The sequence below is a fragment of the Saimiri boliviensis genome, chromosome 3 (assembly GCF_048565385.1).
Source record: "Saimiri boliviensis isolate mSaiBol1 chromosome 3, mSaiBol1.pri, whole genome shotgun sequence".
Lineage (NCBI taxonomy): Eukaryota > Metazoa > Chordata > Mammalia > Primates > Cebidae > Saimiri > Saimiri boliviensis.
In genome coordinates this window covers 107,966,476-107,984,296 of record NC_133451.1, presented here as the reverse complement: position 1 = coordinate 107,984,296, position 17,821 = coordinate 107,966,476, and the positions used below count along the sequence as shown (strand labels likewise).

Sequence of the window (17,821 nt, the reverse complement as noted above, 5' to 3'; positions counted from 1 at the left end):
GATGACTACGAAGAAAGGAAAGGTGGTGTTGCCCTGTTTAAACAGCACTGCCTGGGTCTCAAGACCTGGATCTTAGGCTGGCACTTGAGGTGAACCACAACGTACCTGAGCTTCCTAGTCTCATGTAGAATGGAGATGTAGGATGACACACTTTTTTAGGGACTTCCAGTTCTGTGATAACCATGTGACTATTTTGTTTTGTTCATCACTCAATGGGAGGAAAATAAACACTGAAAAGGGGTCAACAATTTCTAAAGGACAATTCCTCAGACGGGTCCATGTTGTTTTTTGAAGAAGAGCAGTCTTAGGATATGTTTCAGTGTGTGTCCCTAATCCACTGACAGTTCAGCCAAGACGCACGTGAGGCTGTCCCCAGAGCCTGATGTGAAAGGGCATCTTGGCCTTCTCAGGTGCTTCCATCATCTGGTCCCCTCGAGTGTGTGGCAGTGTGGGATTAGCTCCCCACGTCTGACTGCTGGCTGGCCAACTTGAAAGTGTCTGAAAGGATTATCTGTTTTTCTTGCCTTCATTTAAAAATTCTTCATGTCTATATTGGTATTACAGATTTTGGTGATCTGTAATATGTTATGAGGATTTGGCTTTGAAGTTCTTCCTATTACAATGCTTAGTATGATTGTCAATAGACAAGGAAATACGAAAGATATCCAGAAGGTAAACAATCTCATATCCTAATAGTATGTAGTTATTTTAGTGTGATATTTTGAGTTTGATTGGAATACAGTGAAAAAGTGTTTACTTAGTTTTGATTAAATAATTACAAAAAATAATGTTTTCATATGCTGGGCATTGTAATAATAATAGCTTTACATGGATCATCTCATTTAATTTTCTTTTTTTTTCTTTTTTTGAGATAGAGTTTCGCTCTTGTTGCCCAGGCTGGAGTGCAATGGCACGATCTCGGCTCACAGCAACCTCTCCTTCCTGGGTTTAAGCAATTCTGCTGCCTCAGCCTCCTGTATACCTGGGATTACAGGCATACACCACCATGCCTGGCTAATTTTGTATTTTTAGTAGAGACAAGGTTTCTCCATGTTGGTCAGGCTGGTCTCAAACTCCTGACCTCAGGTGACCTGCCCATTCCGGCCTCCCCAAGTGCTGGAATTTCAGGCGTGCATCACCATGCCCAGCCCTCACTTAATTTTCATGATAGTCTTAAAATTTAGAGGCAAAGATAATTGTCCAAATTAAAACTATTCATGATGGAGCCATGCTTCAAACCCAAGTCTAATTGATTTTATAGTCAGAGTTCTTAACCACCAGCAGACAACTTTGTCATACCTATTTAGTGACAAAAATTCACAAAACTGTTTACCGTAGTATATTTTTCTCCAAATCTTGGCTGATCTGTAATTTTATAGCCTCAATGAAAACAAGTCTTTAGTTCTATAAAACAACAAAAAAAGAGTGTTTAGTTCTACAAAGCAAAGCACAAAAAAAGGACAAAAATATTAAGAAAGCAACATTTAAAGAAAACGTGCCAGAATCTATTGAACATAATATATTTAAGGCATTAGTAGGTTTAGACATGATGGTGCCACAATAATAGGGCTAAGGAGTCTGGACAACGGATTGACCCTATGGCATTTGAACGGCCTATCCTACTAAACTGGAAACCGGTTTGCCTGAGAGTCTTGGATCTCTAAATATATCACTCTCTAATGACATCAATAGAGATGATGTTTTAAATATATAACTCTTTGCTCACTTTTCAAAATTATGTCATATTTAGGGTTATAATGTAAATGCAGTAACCTTAGACCATGTCACCCCATTGCACGAAGCCTGCCTTGGAGATCATGTGGCATGTGCCAGAACTCTGCTGGAAGCAGGAGCTAATGTAAGTACCCTTTCAGAACATTAACAATTTACCGTCTACTGATGGAGAGAACCCGAAAAAGTTCTCATTTTACTTTTCTTTCCTTGATTCTCGGTAGTTTTCAAAAATAGCAGAATAAAAATAAAGCTCTTGAATTTCTTCGCCTTCTTATTGCACTCTAAAAAGGATTTCCAATCATTGCATAAATGGGTAGCATGCTGCATAATAATACAGACTATTCTTTAGGTTATTTTCTGCTTTCATGGCTCTAGATAGCAATCGATGAACATCTTTAGGTCTTTAACATTTGCCGATCTTTTGGATGATTTTCCTTAAATAAAGTCTCAGAAATAGAATTACCAATTTTACCACTTTAAGCTAGCAATGTGGCTTCATTACAACTTTATCATCATTCCACTTGTTTCTTCATTTTTATTCATACTGAAAAGTATCTAATCATTGAAATAGATCTTATTTGCTATTTGAGCATGCATTTTTTTCATGATTTCCACTAGTTGTATGCCCATTGCAATGAATTATCTGCCACATCACATCTCTCTGTTTTACAGTTTTTCTTATTAATGCGTAAGAACAAAGTATACTTTGTCGTATTTACTGTGCACATTTTCCCAAGTTTTTCTGTTAGCAGATCATATACCTTTTGAAAAGGCAGAACTAAATCAGTTAATCATGTATGACGTATGAATCTTATTTCTGGATGCTTTGGTTTGGTTTAGGTAAATGCAATCACAATAGATGGCGTGACTCCATTATTCAACGCATGCTCCCAAGGCAGTCCGAGCTGTGCAGAGCTGCTTCTGGAGTATGGCGCCAAAGCCCAGCTGGAGTCATGTCTTCCATCCCCCACGCATGAGGCTGCCAGTAAAGGTAACTTAGCCCTGGGATTAAGTGACAAGCGGAGAAAGTTTCTTTAGCAACCTGAAGTACTGTTTATCTTTCAACCAGTGACACCACAGGGGAAGCCTGGGGTGAGGTGTTTGGGGTGGATGGACATTAAGTCAAACTCCTCTCCTTTGTGTTGGCAGGTCACCATGAATGTCTTGACATCCTGATATCCTGGGGCATAGATGTTGACCAAGACATTCCTCATTTGGGAACTCCTCTCTATGTAGCTTGTATGGCACAGCAATTCCATTGCATCTGGAAGCTTCTCTATGCTGGTATTTTCCTTTAAAACATCTTTTGTCCTGTCCATACACACAAGCAGTTATTTACTTCTCTAAATGAGCTGCTTTCAAATTAAATCTCATTGCTAAAAAAAAGTTCTTATTGTGAGCATTTTCACACATGATTAGAGAACCAATAAAAAAGAACCTCATTCTTGATTAAGTTGCCTTCCTAGCTCACAGATAGATACATAATCTCTCTATTCCATGTGCACTGCATTAGCAGACATTTGGGTATGTAATGGAGTCTGAAAGCTCTACTTTGAGGTCACAAAATTAGGATCCTCAAGACTGAATATGATGTTGCCAAGAATGTATATATCTTGGAACAAATCCATCAAGAGATATTTTCAGGATAGTAACTGCTTGGACAACCTCATCTTCTGCTAACTTTAAAAACTCATGCACTTTTCTAGAGTTGGTACTGTCTGTCCTGCTTACTTGAAAAGACTCACTGCCCTTTTCCACTTACAGGAAACAAATCAATTCCTCAACGTTTGTTTCAAGTAAGTTAGTTTTAGTCCCCTGAAAAACATTTTTTTTTTCTTTTTTGAGATGGAGTCTTGCTCTGTCACCCAGGCTGGAATGCAGTGGTGCAATCTTGGCTCACTGCAACCTTCACGCCTCCCAGGATCCAGTGATTCTCCTGCCTTAGCCTCCCGAGTAGCTGGGACTACAGACATGCACCACCTCGCCTGGCTAATTTTTTTTTTTTTTTGTATTTTTAGTAGAGATGGGGTTTCACCATTGGTCAGGTTGGTCTTAAACTCCTGACCTTGTGATCCTACCCACCTCAGCCTCCCAAAGTGCTGGGATTACATCGCACCCAGACCCTGAAAAATGTTTCTAACCTATTGAGACCATAGTGGTCCCACTCACCACAGGACTGGGAGTCCCTTTAGGATTTGGATTATCACCTCTTTTCTCTGGCATGGTTCTTCTCTCTTATCCTCTCATGTTACATATGGTTAGAAGATACATAAAAGGAATAAATGAAGTTCTATGCTATTTATTGTTTATGAGAGTCATTTGATCCCTGATACATATTGATCTTTATTTTTAGTAAAGCCTTTATGCACTACTCACATTATCTTAGCTAACAGAGAAACTTCTTACAAGCAGGGTCTACATCTACTATTTCATTCTCATTACACCTAGTCAGTCTTAGACGTGAGTTCTGTTACTAGTCATTGACAGATAGTTATTTTCTGGCTATGTTCTCCCGTTATTTTTCATACGACCAATAGAATTTATGTTCTATTATAACAAGCTTGTCCAACCCACAGCCCATGGACCACATGCAGCCCATAATGTCTCTGAATACCTCCCAATACAAATTCATAAACTGTCTTAAAATATTACAAGGTCTTTTTGGATTTTATTTTTTAGCTCATCAGCTATCATGAGTGTTAGTGTATTGCATGTGTGGCTCAAGACAATTCTTCTTCTTCCATTGTGGCCAAGGGAAGCCAAAAGATTGAACGCCACTGCTTTAGAGTGTTTTCTTTGGTTTGCTAGGAATATTATTCTTTCCACCAAATGTTTTGTACTGGGCTTTAAAAACTATGGGCCTGTAATCCCAGCACTTTGGAAAGCCAAGGCAAGTGCATCACCTGAGGTCAGGAGTTTGAGACCAGCCAGTTATGGTGGCAGGCACCTGTAGTCTCAGCTACTTGGGAGGCTGAGGCAGGAGAATCACTTAAACCCAGAAGGCAGAGGTGACAGTGAGCCAAGAGTGTGCCACTGTTCTCCAGCCTGGGTGGCACAGTGAGATTCCATCTTAAAGTAAACAAATAAATAAATATGGAAAAGAACTGTTAGTAATTGTTGATTGATTGTTATTTATAGGCCCTTTTCTTCCATAAAATTGACATAACCCACAATGTTTATGCTTTCTCTATGGAAATTTTGCTACAGAATATAATTTTTTCCTAAACATTTTATATTTGTTTAAAAAATATTGAAAATGATTACATTTATTGAAATTTGAAAGGAGCAGAAGGGCCATAAAGGGACACTGAAAGTATACTGCCTCTTAAAGACATCATTCGTTTTACAGATAGTATCGGAAAACAGAGGTGAAAAGGACTCATGGATTTTTATTGGTAGACATTTCTGGTGTAACTATTTATGTACCAGAAGATGGGATGGTTATTTTTAACAGTACTAAACAGCATTTATTATTGCAAACACATTGAATAGCCACCATGTGCCAGGCTTTGCACTGGGATAAAGTAATATTCAATAGGTAATTTAACATGTAGGCTGTGTTTTAACATAAGCATTTTTTTTAAGTTTCATTTCATGCACATGTCATCAATGTTCCTTTAGATTTAAGAGGCTCGACATATTCATATACTTACTGACTTAAACTACATGAGTGAAAGGTGGCAGGAAAATCTCTATATATTTTACCTAAATAGCTCACACATTTATTAGTTTTCCAAGAAAACTAAAGACCTTTGTCGCCTTAAATACATGAAAAGAATAATGGCAATAAGCTCTTGAATAATTCTAAAAGCTATCACCCATGATGAAGATAAATATGAAATGAACTTAATTGCATTTTATAATATTAGTTAGTACGATTACTTTTGGGATCATTTAAAAGGATTTTATTATGATAGTTCAAGCATACAGAAAAGTAACAGAAAGTAACATAACAAACGTATGCATCTCTCCTATTCCTATGTACCCAGCTTATATATATATGTAAATATGAGGCATACGTGTGTATGTGGATACTGTATATATAATATATAAAGAAATAACTCACAACAAATAGAGTTGAAGTCCCCTTGGCAACCTTCCTCTATTGCCTTTCCTTTTCTATCCCCACTGAGGCAACTGACTTATTTAATAATTTTTATTTATATTTATCTTCACTCCCTATTACATGTAGGTGCTGATGTACAGAAAGGCAAGTATTGGGATACTCCATTACATGCTGCTGCTCAACAGTCCAGTACAGAAATTGTAAACTTACTGCTAGAATTTGGAGCAGATATCAACGCCAAAAATACAGAGCTTCTGCGACCTGTAGATGTAGCTACGTCTAGCAGTATGGTGGAAAGAATACTTCTTCAACATGAAGGTAAGAAAAATACATGTGGAAACGTACAAAAACAAAAATATTTTTGCCTAAGATGAAAGTGAGAGACTTTTTGTTGGCATAGAAAGCAACAATGGCATAAAATGTCGAACATTATTTGTGAAAGTAGATAATTGTTTAATAAAAAAAGATATGATGATTTTAATTTTCTCTTTTTATCTTACCTAAACTATGATATTCCTTTGGTTAAATACATTCTATTTGTTTTGGTGATGCATTATATGTAGTTCTGGTATAATATCTGCTGATTTACATTTGGAACATGCCTCATTTTATAAGGGCATGAACCTTCTATAACATATTATAGAAATGAAATTAGGAAACATTTTTACATTTAAGGCTTTTGTTCTAAAATAGGGTTTCTTAAGCCTGGTCCAGGGACTATAATATTTCTTTTAGTATAAATATTAAACCTAATTTTAAAATTTATTCTTTTAGTAAGTAACACTTCTCAGGACTTTTGATTTATATCTCCTTCAAAAAGCAGACTGTTTTTGAGGCTTTAAATGCAGCAATTATTTCTTAAGCCTGAGGATTATAATGGTTTAAAGAATGTATATGGAATATATCTCAATTATAATAAGAGCTCATGAACAAAAGCAATATAACTGCTTACGTAAATTTCCCTAGTATGGTGGTCATAACAGAAAACATTGTAGTTTTTATGATTTTGTCGTATGTGTCTTGCAACATAAAAATTAATTTCTATTTAATTAACAAGCACTTTCACGTCTTCCTGTAGCCACCCCAAGCTCTCTTTGCCAGCTCTGCCGACTCTGCATCAGACACTACATAGGAAGTCCAAGATTGCACCTTATCCCACAGCTCCAGCTGCCAACATTACTAAAGAATTTCTTACAGTATCGATAAAACAGTAAAATAATTCTAAATACCTTAAAAATCAAAATTTTTATTTCTTTTGCTTAAGGAATATTTCATATTAAAATATGCTAAAGACAGGGTAAAAGTGAGTATGAGATCACCCAGGGAGGCAGTAAAATATCAACTTTAATTTTAAGTATATTAGTTAGTACTATTGTTTTATAATATATACTGTCTTTGGATTATAGCATATTTATAATATCTATTTTTTGTTATTTCAATATATCCTCTTGTTGACTTAGAAAAAAAGTATCTTATGTTTTCTTTCAGATTGGAAAGAAAACTCTTAGTAAAGTTAGTCATATTATATTTTAAAAGGGCTATATTCTTCAACTAATGGGTTAACTTTTTAATTTTTGCTACTATAATTGGCTAACTTTTTATTGATATTTATATAAAATATGAGTATGGCTTAGAAAAGAGCATCTAATATGCTTTCTGAAACCAAGATGATGCTCATTCAGGAAATCCACTATGTTGAATGATGTCCACTGGTCATGAAAACGACCACTTCATAAAGATAAATTGCCTACGCCCTTACCCCCCTCACAGGACTCACAAGTCACTTCTGTTCTCCATAGTACATGGACCTGTTACCGAAAAGTGATAAAATGAAAGATCAATACTGCCCCCTCACCCTGAGATATTTAGAACACTACACACCTGGAAAGGCTATTTTAAGACCTCCTCCTTTTCAGGAGTAGCTCTTGATCATCTCTTATCAATGCTTTTACATACATATTACTCCAGCCTTCTTCCATTTCAGAAATTGTCAATATCTAGTGATACTTGGACTTAAGAAAATGAACTATATATCTAATTGACAAAGAGGCCCTGGATCACATTCTGAGGATCATCAAATCATTCTGCAGATATTAAAATAACGCAAGATAAAAAACTCAAATTGTGGAGCTTTTTTCTTGGGGGGTAAATAATTTTCTTTTTTTAAATTATACTTTAAGTTCTGGGGTACCTGTGCAGAATGTGCAGGTTTGTCACCTCGCTATACACATGCCATGGTGGTTTGCTGCATCCATCACCCCATCGTGTACATTAGGTATTTCTCATAATGCTATCCCTCCCCTAGTCCCCTACCCCCTGCTATTCCTCCCCTAGCCCCCAACAATAGCAAAGATTTGGAACCAACCCAAATGCCTATCAATAACAGATGATAAATTGTGGAGCTTTTAAAAAGTGGGTGAGATTTGGAGATCTTAAAAAATGTATATAGTGAACTTAATTGCACTGTTTCTAATTCTTTTTACTCAAAACAACGGTTTACAGTATACTGTATTTGCAAGTAATAGCAACAGACAGTATTGTATAAAAGAAGACACTACTGAGCTAGTCCTCTGCAAGGGTAAATACTATGTTTATTCTCTTCAGCTTTAACTATACTTGAGTGCAATAGAAAACATAATAAAATGTTATGCCTTTTTTGTAATTCAGGGTCTATTACGATTTTACAAATAAGATAATTAACATACAACTCTGCATAAAACAAAAACAGCTTTTGGTGAGTTATATAGTTTTATTAAGTTTCGATAAAGTAAATATTTGGACCACTATTTTCAACAGCCCTGGGCTTATTTTCTTGTGACTTCTTGGCTAACTTTCAGAGATTGTTTATGAGCCCAGATCACTAAGCTTGCATTTTGGCAGAAAAATAAAAAAATCAGGTGAGATTTAAAATGTTCGTTGAGATTTTCAAACGTAGAAATAAAGCTGTAGTGTATTCATTAAACAATGTTTTCTATGTGGATATGGCCCTTTAAATGTCTGTTTTATAGAATAGCTCAGTCTAACACATTGGTAATGGGTAATGTGCATTAAAATGGAGTTCTTATTACAGAATAATCTGGTTAAACAGATACTAAAGCTGCTTTTTGGTAAAAACAGGTTTCCACCAGTATTTTCCCTGAGCTAGAGGTGAAGTCTTAGACTGTAAGAGTAATGCAACACATCTGTCTTACTAGTCTTGATCCAGTAAGAGAAGTAACTATCAAACATGAAAATGGACACTTTACAATTTCAGTATATCTGTACCTTGTATCTTAGCTTGAGTATGATTGTCTTATCAAAGTAGTGTTCTAACTTAAATATATTGTATGTTTGTTATTATATTAAAGTGTGATTATTATTCATTGGAATAAAATGCTTTGTGTTTGTCTCATTATATTTTATAATGAAAGGTCATGGAGAATATGACTCAATTGCACTAATTTTTTTCACCACCAGTTTCCAAATCACTGAATTATGAGCATTAAGATAGAGTAGCACAGATTAAAAAATAGATACCTCAAAGGCCTTCTAATCCAAAACATATTTTATATATATGTGACATATAATACATATAATATGTGATATTTAATACATATACTATTAGATGTGATATTTAATACATATGATATACATTTATACATATTTTGTACACACATATATAAATACACATACACACACACACAAGTTCAAGGACAAAATTTCGCAAAGTAAAAAAACAACAAAAATAGTCACTATGCGACATAAGACTTAAGAAGTATAGTAAAACAGTTACTGCAGATAGACACTGTCGAAACAATTTTTTGGATTAAAAAGGTAACTTCTGTTATTTTTATAATCACAGCATATATTTGGTGTTTCTGAGAAAGTAAATAGATCCGTATCAGAAAATAAAGGCTTCCAGAGCAGAAAGCTTTCATTGTTCCATCACAGAACTGAGCTCAACTGACTGGTGATCCAACTATAAAACTACTTAAAAATTATCCTTTCCGTTGGATTATTCCCACTGTTTAACTTCGGTTTCTCTATTATTATTATTATCATTTATAATTTAGGTTATTTTAAGGTTAGCCCTTCCTCTTAAAAACCTGAGTGAACTTTCTCACATGTTCAAGATTGACGGAAAAATACAAAAATTATCCAGGTGTGGTCACACACACCTGTGGTCCCAGCTGCTCAAGAGGCTGAGGCAGGAGAATTTCTTGAACCTGGAAGGCGGAGGTTGCAGTGAGCCGAGATCATGCCACTGCACTCCAGCAGCCTGGGTGACAGAGTGAGACTCTATCTAAAAAATAAAAAATAAAAAAAGACACTTCAAATGGAAAAGCAGCTGTAATTGGAGTTACCTCCTGATTAAGTTTAGTAATCCGCACTCACTCATGAACAGGATGAAGGAAGTTCCTTAGATACCCTAGAAAGATGCAGGTGAGCTAGTGGTAGAGGAAACCTCACTCCAGGTACCAAGCAATATGACATTCAGCATCCAATCAGGAAAACGGAAGTAATTCCATGCATTCAACAGATTCAACAGCAAGAACTTTAACAGCTGATCTTGAACAAAATGAATATTAGAGGCACCAACGTCCTGCATGGTGGAAAACCTAAGTACAACTGTTGACTCCCTGAAAACATTAATAACCTGCTGTTGACTGGAAGTCTTACCAATAACATAAATATCAACATATATTTTGTGTGATATGTATTATCTACTGTATTCTTACAATAAAGCAATCTAGAGAAAATGTTATTAAGAAAACCATAAAATACGTTAACTATTCATTAACTGGAAGTGGATCATCAGAAAGGTCTACATCCTCGTCTTCACACTGAGTAGGCTGAGGAGAAGGAGGAAAAGGAGGGATTGGTCCTGCTGTCTTGGGGTCGGCAGAGGCGGAAGAAAATCCACATATCAGTGGACCCGTGCAGTTCCGAACCCTGTTGCTCAAACCCACAACAACTGTATAAGGAACTGGTTGTACTGAAGAGCCGAAAAACTAAAACAGGCCCATCAAATTAAGAGATAGACTCTTCAAGAAGCAATTACCACCCCCAGGGAAGAAATTGAGGTTATAAGAATTTAAGAGTTGGAGGCTTAAGCCTCAAGACTTAAGACTTCTGGGGAGGGGAGGTACACAGCTGCTGCCAATACTTCAGGAGCTCAGATGAGCGGTCCAAGAGTAAAATTGGATCTCACAGGAGGGCCACTTCTCGGTGGTTGCTAAAAAATCGGAGAGAGTACGACGAAACTTGCTCCAGCAGTATTAAACAGCTGGAGGCTGGAACCACCTGCCCCTGCCAGGTGAAGCTTTGTTGCCATGGTAACACAGGGGCTTGAACAGCAAGCAGAGAAACAGCAAATCCCTGCTCCCCACCTCCTGGCCGCTCTCTTGCTCCCTCTATTGGCAGAATTTACCATACACCCAGCAAAGGAGAAATTGAAGCAATGTTCCAACTCCAGTGTCACGCAACTGGGAACACAGAAGGGAGTGTTTCTAAAAGGGATGTATTTGCTTAACAATTGGCACATTGATTGCAGGAAGATTTCTAACTCCTTAGCAAAACTGTTTACAGTTAAGTCCCAATCTAGCCGGGCATGGTGGCTCATGGCTGTAATTGCTGCACTTTGGAAGGCTGAGGCTGGAAGATTGCTTGAGCCCACAAGCTTGAGACCTGTCTCTACAAAAAGTTAAAAAATTAGCTGATCATGTGGCTTGCACCTGTAGTCTCAGCTACTTGGGAGGCTGAGGTGAGAGGCTGAAGCAGGAGGTTCACTTGAGTCCAGGAGGTCAAGGCTGCAGTGAGCCGTAATCACGTCACTGTAGTCCCACCTGGGAATGGGCAATGACATGACTCTGTCTCAAAAATGAAAACAAATAAACCCCAATCTACAGCCCTAACCTAGTTCTCTGGCCATTATCATCCAAATCTTTGGTTGAGAATGTCTCTTCAGTTGATAATGCCTGAACACTTCCTCTAACCCTACTACGTTCTGTTGTTTCATAAAACTCATTAAAAAAAAAAACAAAAAACAAAAACAAAAAAACTCTCACATTTCTGTGCAATTGCTTCCATTAGTTATTCTATGTGAGAGTGCCCCTTTATCATCCAAATACGTTTCCAAGATCACCTTTCAAGCAATCATCTATGCTTACTGAACACTTTGTGCTGCACATAGTTTTAGGCTCTTTACATACTTCACTTATTTAATCTCCACAACTCTGTGGTGTATCCTATTTATTTCCATATTTTATAAATAAAAATGTTAAACAACTTACCCAAAGTCACATAGCTAATAAAAGGTAGTGTGAACCCAGAAACTCTGAGGCAGGTCTCAGTTGATTTAGAAAGTTTATTTTGACAAGGTTGAGGATGAGCACCCATGACAGCCTCAGGAAGTCCTGACATGTGCCCAAGGTAGTCAGAACAGTATGGTTTTATACATTTTAGGGATACGTGAGACATCAGTCAACATGTGTAAGACGAACATTGGTTTGGTCCAGGGAAAAAAAGGGATAACTCAAAGCAGGGAGGGGGATTCCAGCTCATAGGTAAATAAGAGACAAATGGTTCCATTGTTTTGAGTTTTCGATTAGCCTTTCCAAAGGAAACAATCAGATATACATTTATCTCAGTGAGCAGAGGGATGATTCTGAATAGAATAAGAGGCAGGTTTGCCCTAAATAGTTCCCAGCTTGACTTTTCCCTTTAGCTTAGTTATTTGAAGAGGCCCAAGATTTATTTTCCTTTCATATTCCCCTCTCCTTCTTTAAAAAATCTTTGGAGAAAGTATTTTGGAAGAAAATGGGCCTCAGGTCTCAGGTTTCATCTGGTCTCTCATGGCTAGGATGGTTTATTCCTAGACTGGTAGGTCCCAAGCTATTTAGGAAAGCTCATTTTAGCAGGTTGTAAAGCGTCACATCCTATGAAGTCAAAATAGGGGGAGAAAGAGAGAAAAACAAGAACAAACAAAAGAGCAATCCTGGAAAATTGATATAGCCACATTACTCTGAAGTCCATAAATCACTAGGCAGGCATGAAAGTAGCTTATGTATGTAAATAGGTTGCTGTTATTTTTCTCCTGAAGTTGAAATTGTCTAGCTTCAATTCACGGGGCTTTACAAAAGCATAGCTTGCTTTTCAGTGACTTCAAATTAGGAAAAATGAGGGGAAAAGAAAGGGAAAAAACTGAAAATATTATTTCAAAGATTTATAGCCAAGAAAAATTAGAATTCAATCCAAACCATAGAAAATAATAAAAATTGAACAACATTAAGCAAGACTAGAATCTAACAGGTGTACTATTGTTTTTTGAAACAAATTTTTTCTCTCTCCAGTTTCCCATTTTTACTAAAGACAAATCATTAGTAATTTGTCTTTGCTTGATTATACTTGGCCTGATTATTTGTGTAACATGCAGCAAGAATTTTTTTTTTACATAGGCTTTTAAATTGGCTTTGATAGAACTTTGTTCCATAGAAGGAATCTCAGATAAGACTTTTAAAAAGCTGAGCCCAGCCATGGATTTCTACCATCAAATGCCTATGAGTTGTATGAATTCCTCACCTCTTGAGGTTCCAAAATAAACTTGAGACTCCTGGGCCTGTCAGAAAGTGACATTCTTTACTTACCACAGGTCAGGAACCCTGCACAGGGACTGTGTAGACAAGATATGAGGCCAGTTTTCCCAAGGGACTTTTATTGGCTCTATAAGTTATTTGATTCCTTATAGGAAAGCACACCATTCCAGTCAAAGCCTTGGTAAAGTAACCAGTTTTCCCAGTTGTGTCCTGTTACAAATGAAAACATCTTATTGTGCTTATGCAAATAACTGTATTGCTATAAGTTAAGAACACTCACAAATACTTTCCAAATTCTGGAGAAATCGGGTAGAGAGAAATATGCTCCAAATTTTGTTCACAGGAGTATACTAACTTGTTAAAAGATGTCAATACCATAAAATAAATATTTCCTTTACTCTGAAAAAAAGAAAAAGGATCAGCAACGTTTTAAGAAAAAAAGTCAAAAAGATTACTTCAATTAGTTCAGTCCATGCAATTCCTGTTCTGCTTGATATTCCTGAACATTTCAGCTCTCCATGAGTCCCGAAAGTTTTTTTTTCCTGTTCTGATGTCACAATCTCCAAAATCATCAGAAACCTGCATTCAACAGTGAAACTGGAGGGTCACTGGTCTTGTTGTCTAAGGTGTTATTTAAGCTCATCATCTCACGACCAAGAGAATTAAGGAGCATGGACACAAAGGGTGAGGATGGAGTGAAGTTTAGTAAGTGAAAGAAGAAAGCTCTCTGCAGTAGAGAGGGATCCTGGATGGGTTGCTGTTTTACAGTTGAATGCAAAAGTTTTATAGGAAGCGCCTCTCATCTCTGTAGCTGTTTGAGTAACTTCTCTTATCTTTCAAGCTGTCTGTATAACTTCCCCATCTATCTAGCTGCAGGATGTCTCCAGGTAAGTGTAAAACATAGCTTTTCTTATTTGTATAATTGTGGGTTTGTTTTAGGTAAGCCCCCCTGCCCTCCCCATGCAAGTTCCCACAGAGCACACCAAGTACATGTGAAAGGGGGAGGAGACTTTTTCCTGAGAGCCCACTAATCACATGAAGAACAAAAGGCTGTGTGATGGACCTTGTCTGCCTTGCCTACTTATCTGAGCAGGTGCAGTCTGAGTTTTTCCCGGGCTGCTCTATTTCACCTGTAGCTATGATTTTTCAGGCAGGCTGCTTTTCTGAAGACTAGCCTTAATTGTCTATCCAACTGATTTTTCCCTTGTGTTTTCTCTTAAGAGCACCTGTTAGAGTTTTATAGCTTCTTCTAAAGAGGACCAAAACAAGACAACAATTGTTTGTGGATGACAAAAATTTTGGAGAAGTCATAGACAAAGACAATTAACAAGGAAATTTGTTACCTCTGTGGCACACAATAATTTACCATAACAATTATAATTATTACTGATAATGTACACTAAGTCATATCAGAATTATAGTTTCCCATAATTTTGGAATATATACAAATAACAGATTTATACAAAAAACGCTGAGAAAAGCAAATGCCATTTCATATTCGACCATGCTTTCCTGATAATTTTTATACCAAATAAGCCAAATTATGTCATTTTTGAACTTTAGGGAAATTAATATCTTAAAGGATTTAATAATGTCAGAAAAAGACATAATTTATCATTTGATTTTGGAAAGTTTGTCAAATATCAAAGGCTTAAAACACTTGATATCCCAGGTCATTGTAAAATAAGTCATTAATTTTACCAAAGTGATAACAGAAGAATTTCAAAATAATTCAGAACCCTTCATTCTTTGAGAGGAGACAATATTCTAAACAATAAGCTCTAATAAAACAACATGAAGCCAATTAATTTTTTTGAAAATTTTATAAACAATATATAAAATTTTAATCTTGACCATAAGGTATAACTTCCATAAGTCTTTTATAACCTTTATAAGCTTTGTTAAGGAGTAGGTTACTGCTTCAAGAAAACCATCTTAATCCGACACAAGGGCCTAGATGCTGGCCTTGCATCAGTGTCCCTTTGACATTAGTGATTAATTTATAGACAAACTGAAAGTATTTTATCCCTCAAAATTGGCCCTTAAAATCTCTCACACTCACCTCTTGTAGGATACTCCCTGGGCCTTAAGGAGTTGAATAGCTTTTATTTCTGATCCTGTGTCTCAGGAATGTAGTTTGATTGGCATCTTTGGGCCTGAAGAAGAGGCTTTAATTGCTGTCACTGTTTAAGAATTAACAGGACTTCATGTCCCTTTAGACCCAGGAGCCAAAGTCCTGTAACTCAGTATCACAAGTACTTTAAAAGTGCTTATAGAAAGATACAGGGATGTAATAAGCTTAATATTATATATATATATATATATATATATATATATATATATATATATATTTAGATGGAGTCTTGCTCTGTCACCAGGCTGGAGTGCAATGGCACAATCTTGGCTCACCGCAGCCTCTGACTCCCTGGTCCAAGCGATTCTCCTGCCTCAGACGGGAGAATTAGCTGTAGCTGGAACTACAGGTGCCAGCCATCACTCCCAGCTGATTTTTGTATTTTTAGTAGAGATGGGTTTTCACCACATTAGCCACGATGGTCTCTAGCTCTTGACCTTGTGATTCACCTTCCTTGGCCTCCCAAAGTGTTGGAATTACAGACGTGAGCCATTGCACCTGGCATAATTTTTTTTTAATATGTTTTTTTTTTTTCTAAGCAAACCAAAACCTAGGTAGGCGATCAGGTACACATTTGTCTCAGTGAGCAGAGGGGTGACTTTGAATAGGAGACAGGTTTGTCCTAAGCAGTTCCCAGCTTGACTTTTCCCTCTAGCTCAGTGATTTGGGGGGGCAGGGGGGTCCCAAGATTTAATTTCCTTTCACAGTAGAACCAGCTATTCAAAGCTTTCAGGTTAACCAGCTTAAAATACCACCTGATAAGATCCAAATTAATGATCATCTCTTTTGAGAGGACTTCTTACACTGCGCCAGGCCAAAATGTTTGCTTCTTTTCTGGCGCTAATGTGTTTTTACCATGACAGAGCTTTTCAGCGTATGCAATCTTTTCACTGTTATTTATATCTCTGTATCTCTTACAAATGGTCTGGTGTACAGAACTGTTCAATTGAAATTCCTGTCGTGATGGAAAAGTGCTGTGTCTGTGCTATCCAACATGGCAGCCACTAACCACATATGGCTATTGAGCAAGTGAAATGTAGCCAGTGGAACTGAATTTATTTAAGTTTAAATGGCCACATGTGGCTAGTGGCTACCATATTGGATAATGAAGATCTAGCACATACCTCAGGATAGTTCCTCAAAATAAGTTTATGGAATTTTAATGAATGATTAATTCATTCTGTAAACATTTTTTGGCTAACAGAAAATATGAATATATTTCAGTTTTGGTTTTCTCTCTTAACTACATACAGAACACATTGGTTTACTTTATTAATAAACATATATATGAATAAACATTAAAATTATATAGTCATTATCAAGATCCATCCCATATTCTACCATGTGTATGCATCCACAGGGCCCCACTTTGTCACCTGGCTCTCTGCAGCCTCAAGCTCCTGAGCTCAAGTGATCCTGCCATTTCAGCATCTGGAGTGCTTGGGACTACAGGCATGCATCACCACACACCAGCAATTTATATTTTTTATTTTTTTGTGGCAAAAGAGTCTCCACCTTGTGTTGCCCAGTCTGGTCTTGAACTCCTGAGCTCAAGTAATCCTCCAGCCTCCACCACCCAAAGTGCTGGGATTACAGGCATGTAAATCTCAAGCCAGGCCAAGCCAAGAAAAAAAAAAAAAAAAAAAGGCCGTAAAATGTTTAAAGGATTTTAAGAATTGTGTTTACATAAATATTTATAATTGCCTATGCCAACTTTGCAGTCGTTTTCATTGTATTCACTGACAGATCCCAAGTGACTAGATGGGTGCCTGGCACATAATACAGACTCAATACGTATTTGTTGCATTGATGAATTATGCCCACTAGAACACTTTGGTTCAGGGCGAAAATCTAACCTACAAACCGTTTTCAAATATTAACGTTTACAAATAATGCAGTAATTAAGGAGTTAGTTATGTTAAATTTTGTGGACATTCATTTCCATTTTAAAGATTATTTTCCCCCTCTCTCTTCCAATTCCCAAAAACTATCGTTGGCCTCTGGAGTCTTCTCAAACCATTGCTCAAACTGGAGGATTGAAAACAGAACTGTGGCTGGGCAGAAACCAACAATATTTAAAATAGAAAACTTATGAACAACGACATCAAAGAAAAAGAAGCTCTAAATCGGTTCATGGTGAGGCCAACTAAATCCGAGGTTGAAAGCTCCGCTCGGGGTTTAGACTCCCCAGACCTCCGCCATACCGCTAGGGCCACAGCTTCGCGTTCTTCAATGCAGAACTCCGCGGTCCAAAACCCGAGTCAAGTGCAAGCCCGGGCGGCGACTGCGCCTGCGCAGGCGCTGAGGTCTCGC

At 37.1% G+C, this 17,821-nt stretch overlaps 1 protein-coding gene across 2 annotated transcripts in view; it reads left to right on the top strand.

The window, feature by feature from the left end:
- Nucleotides 1-9,173, top strand: part of ASB5 (ankyrin repeat and SOCS box containing 5) — a 117,058-nt gene extending 107,885 nt beyond the window's left edge. For both annotated transcript variants that reach the window (XM_010344425.2, XM_010344427.2), the window contains 5 exons: nucleotides 1,751-1,858; nucleotides 2,575-2,725; nucleotides 2,884-3,018; nucleotides 5,927-6,118; nucleotides 6,879-9,173. In XM_010344425.2, coding sequence (XP_010342727.1) covers nucleotides 1,751-1,858; nucleotides 2,575-2,725; nucleotides 2,884-3,018; nucleotides 5,927-6,118; nucleotides 6,879-7,006 — 714 coding nt within the window. In that variant the 3' untranslated portion in view covers nucleotides 7,007-9,173. The remainder of the gene's footprint in view (nucleotides 1-1,750; nucleotides 1,859-2,574; nucleotides 2,726-2,883; nucleotides 3,019-5,926; nucleotides 6,119-6,878) is intronic.
- Nucleotides 9,174-17,821: the final 8,648 nt, after the last annotated feature.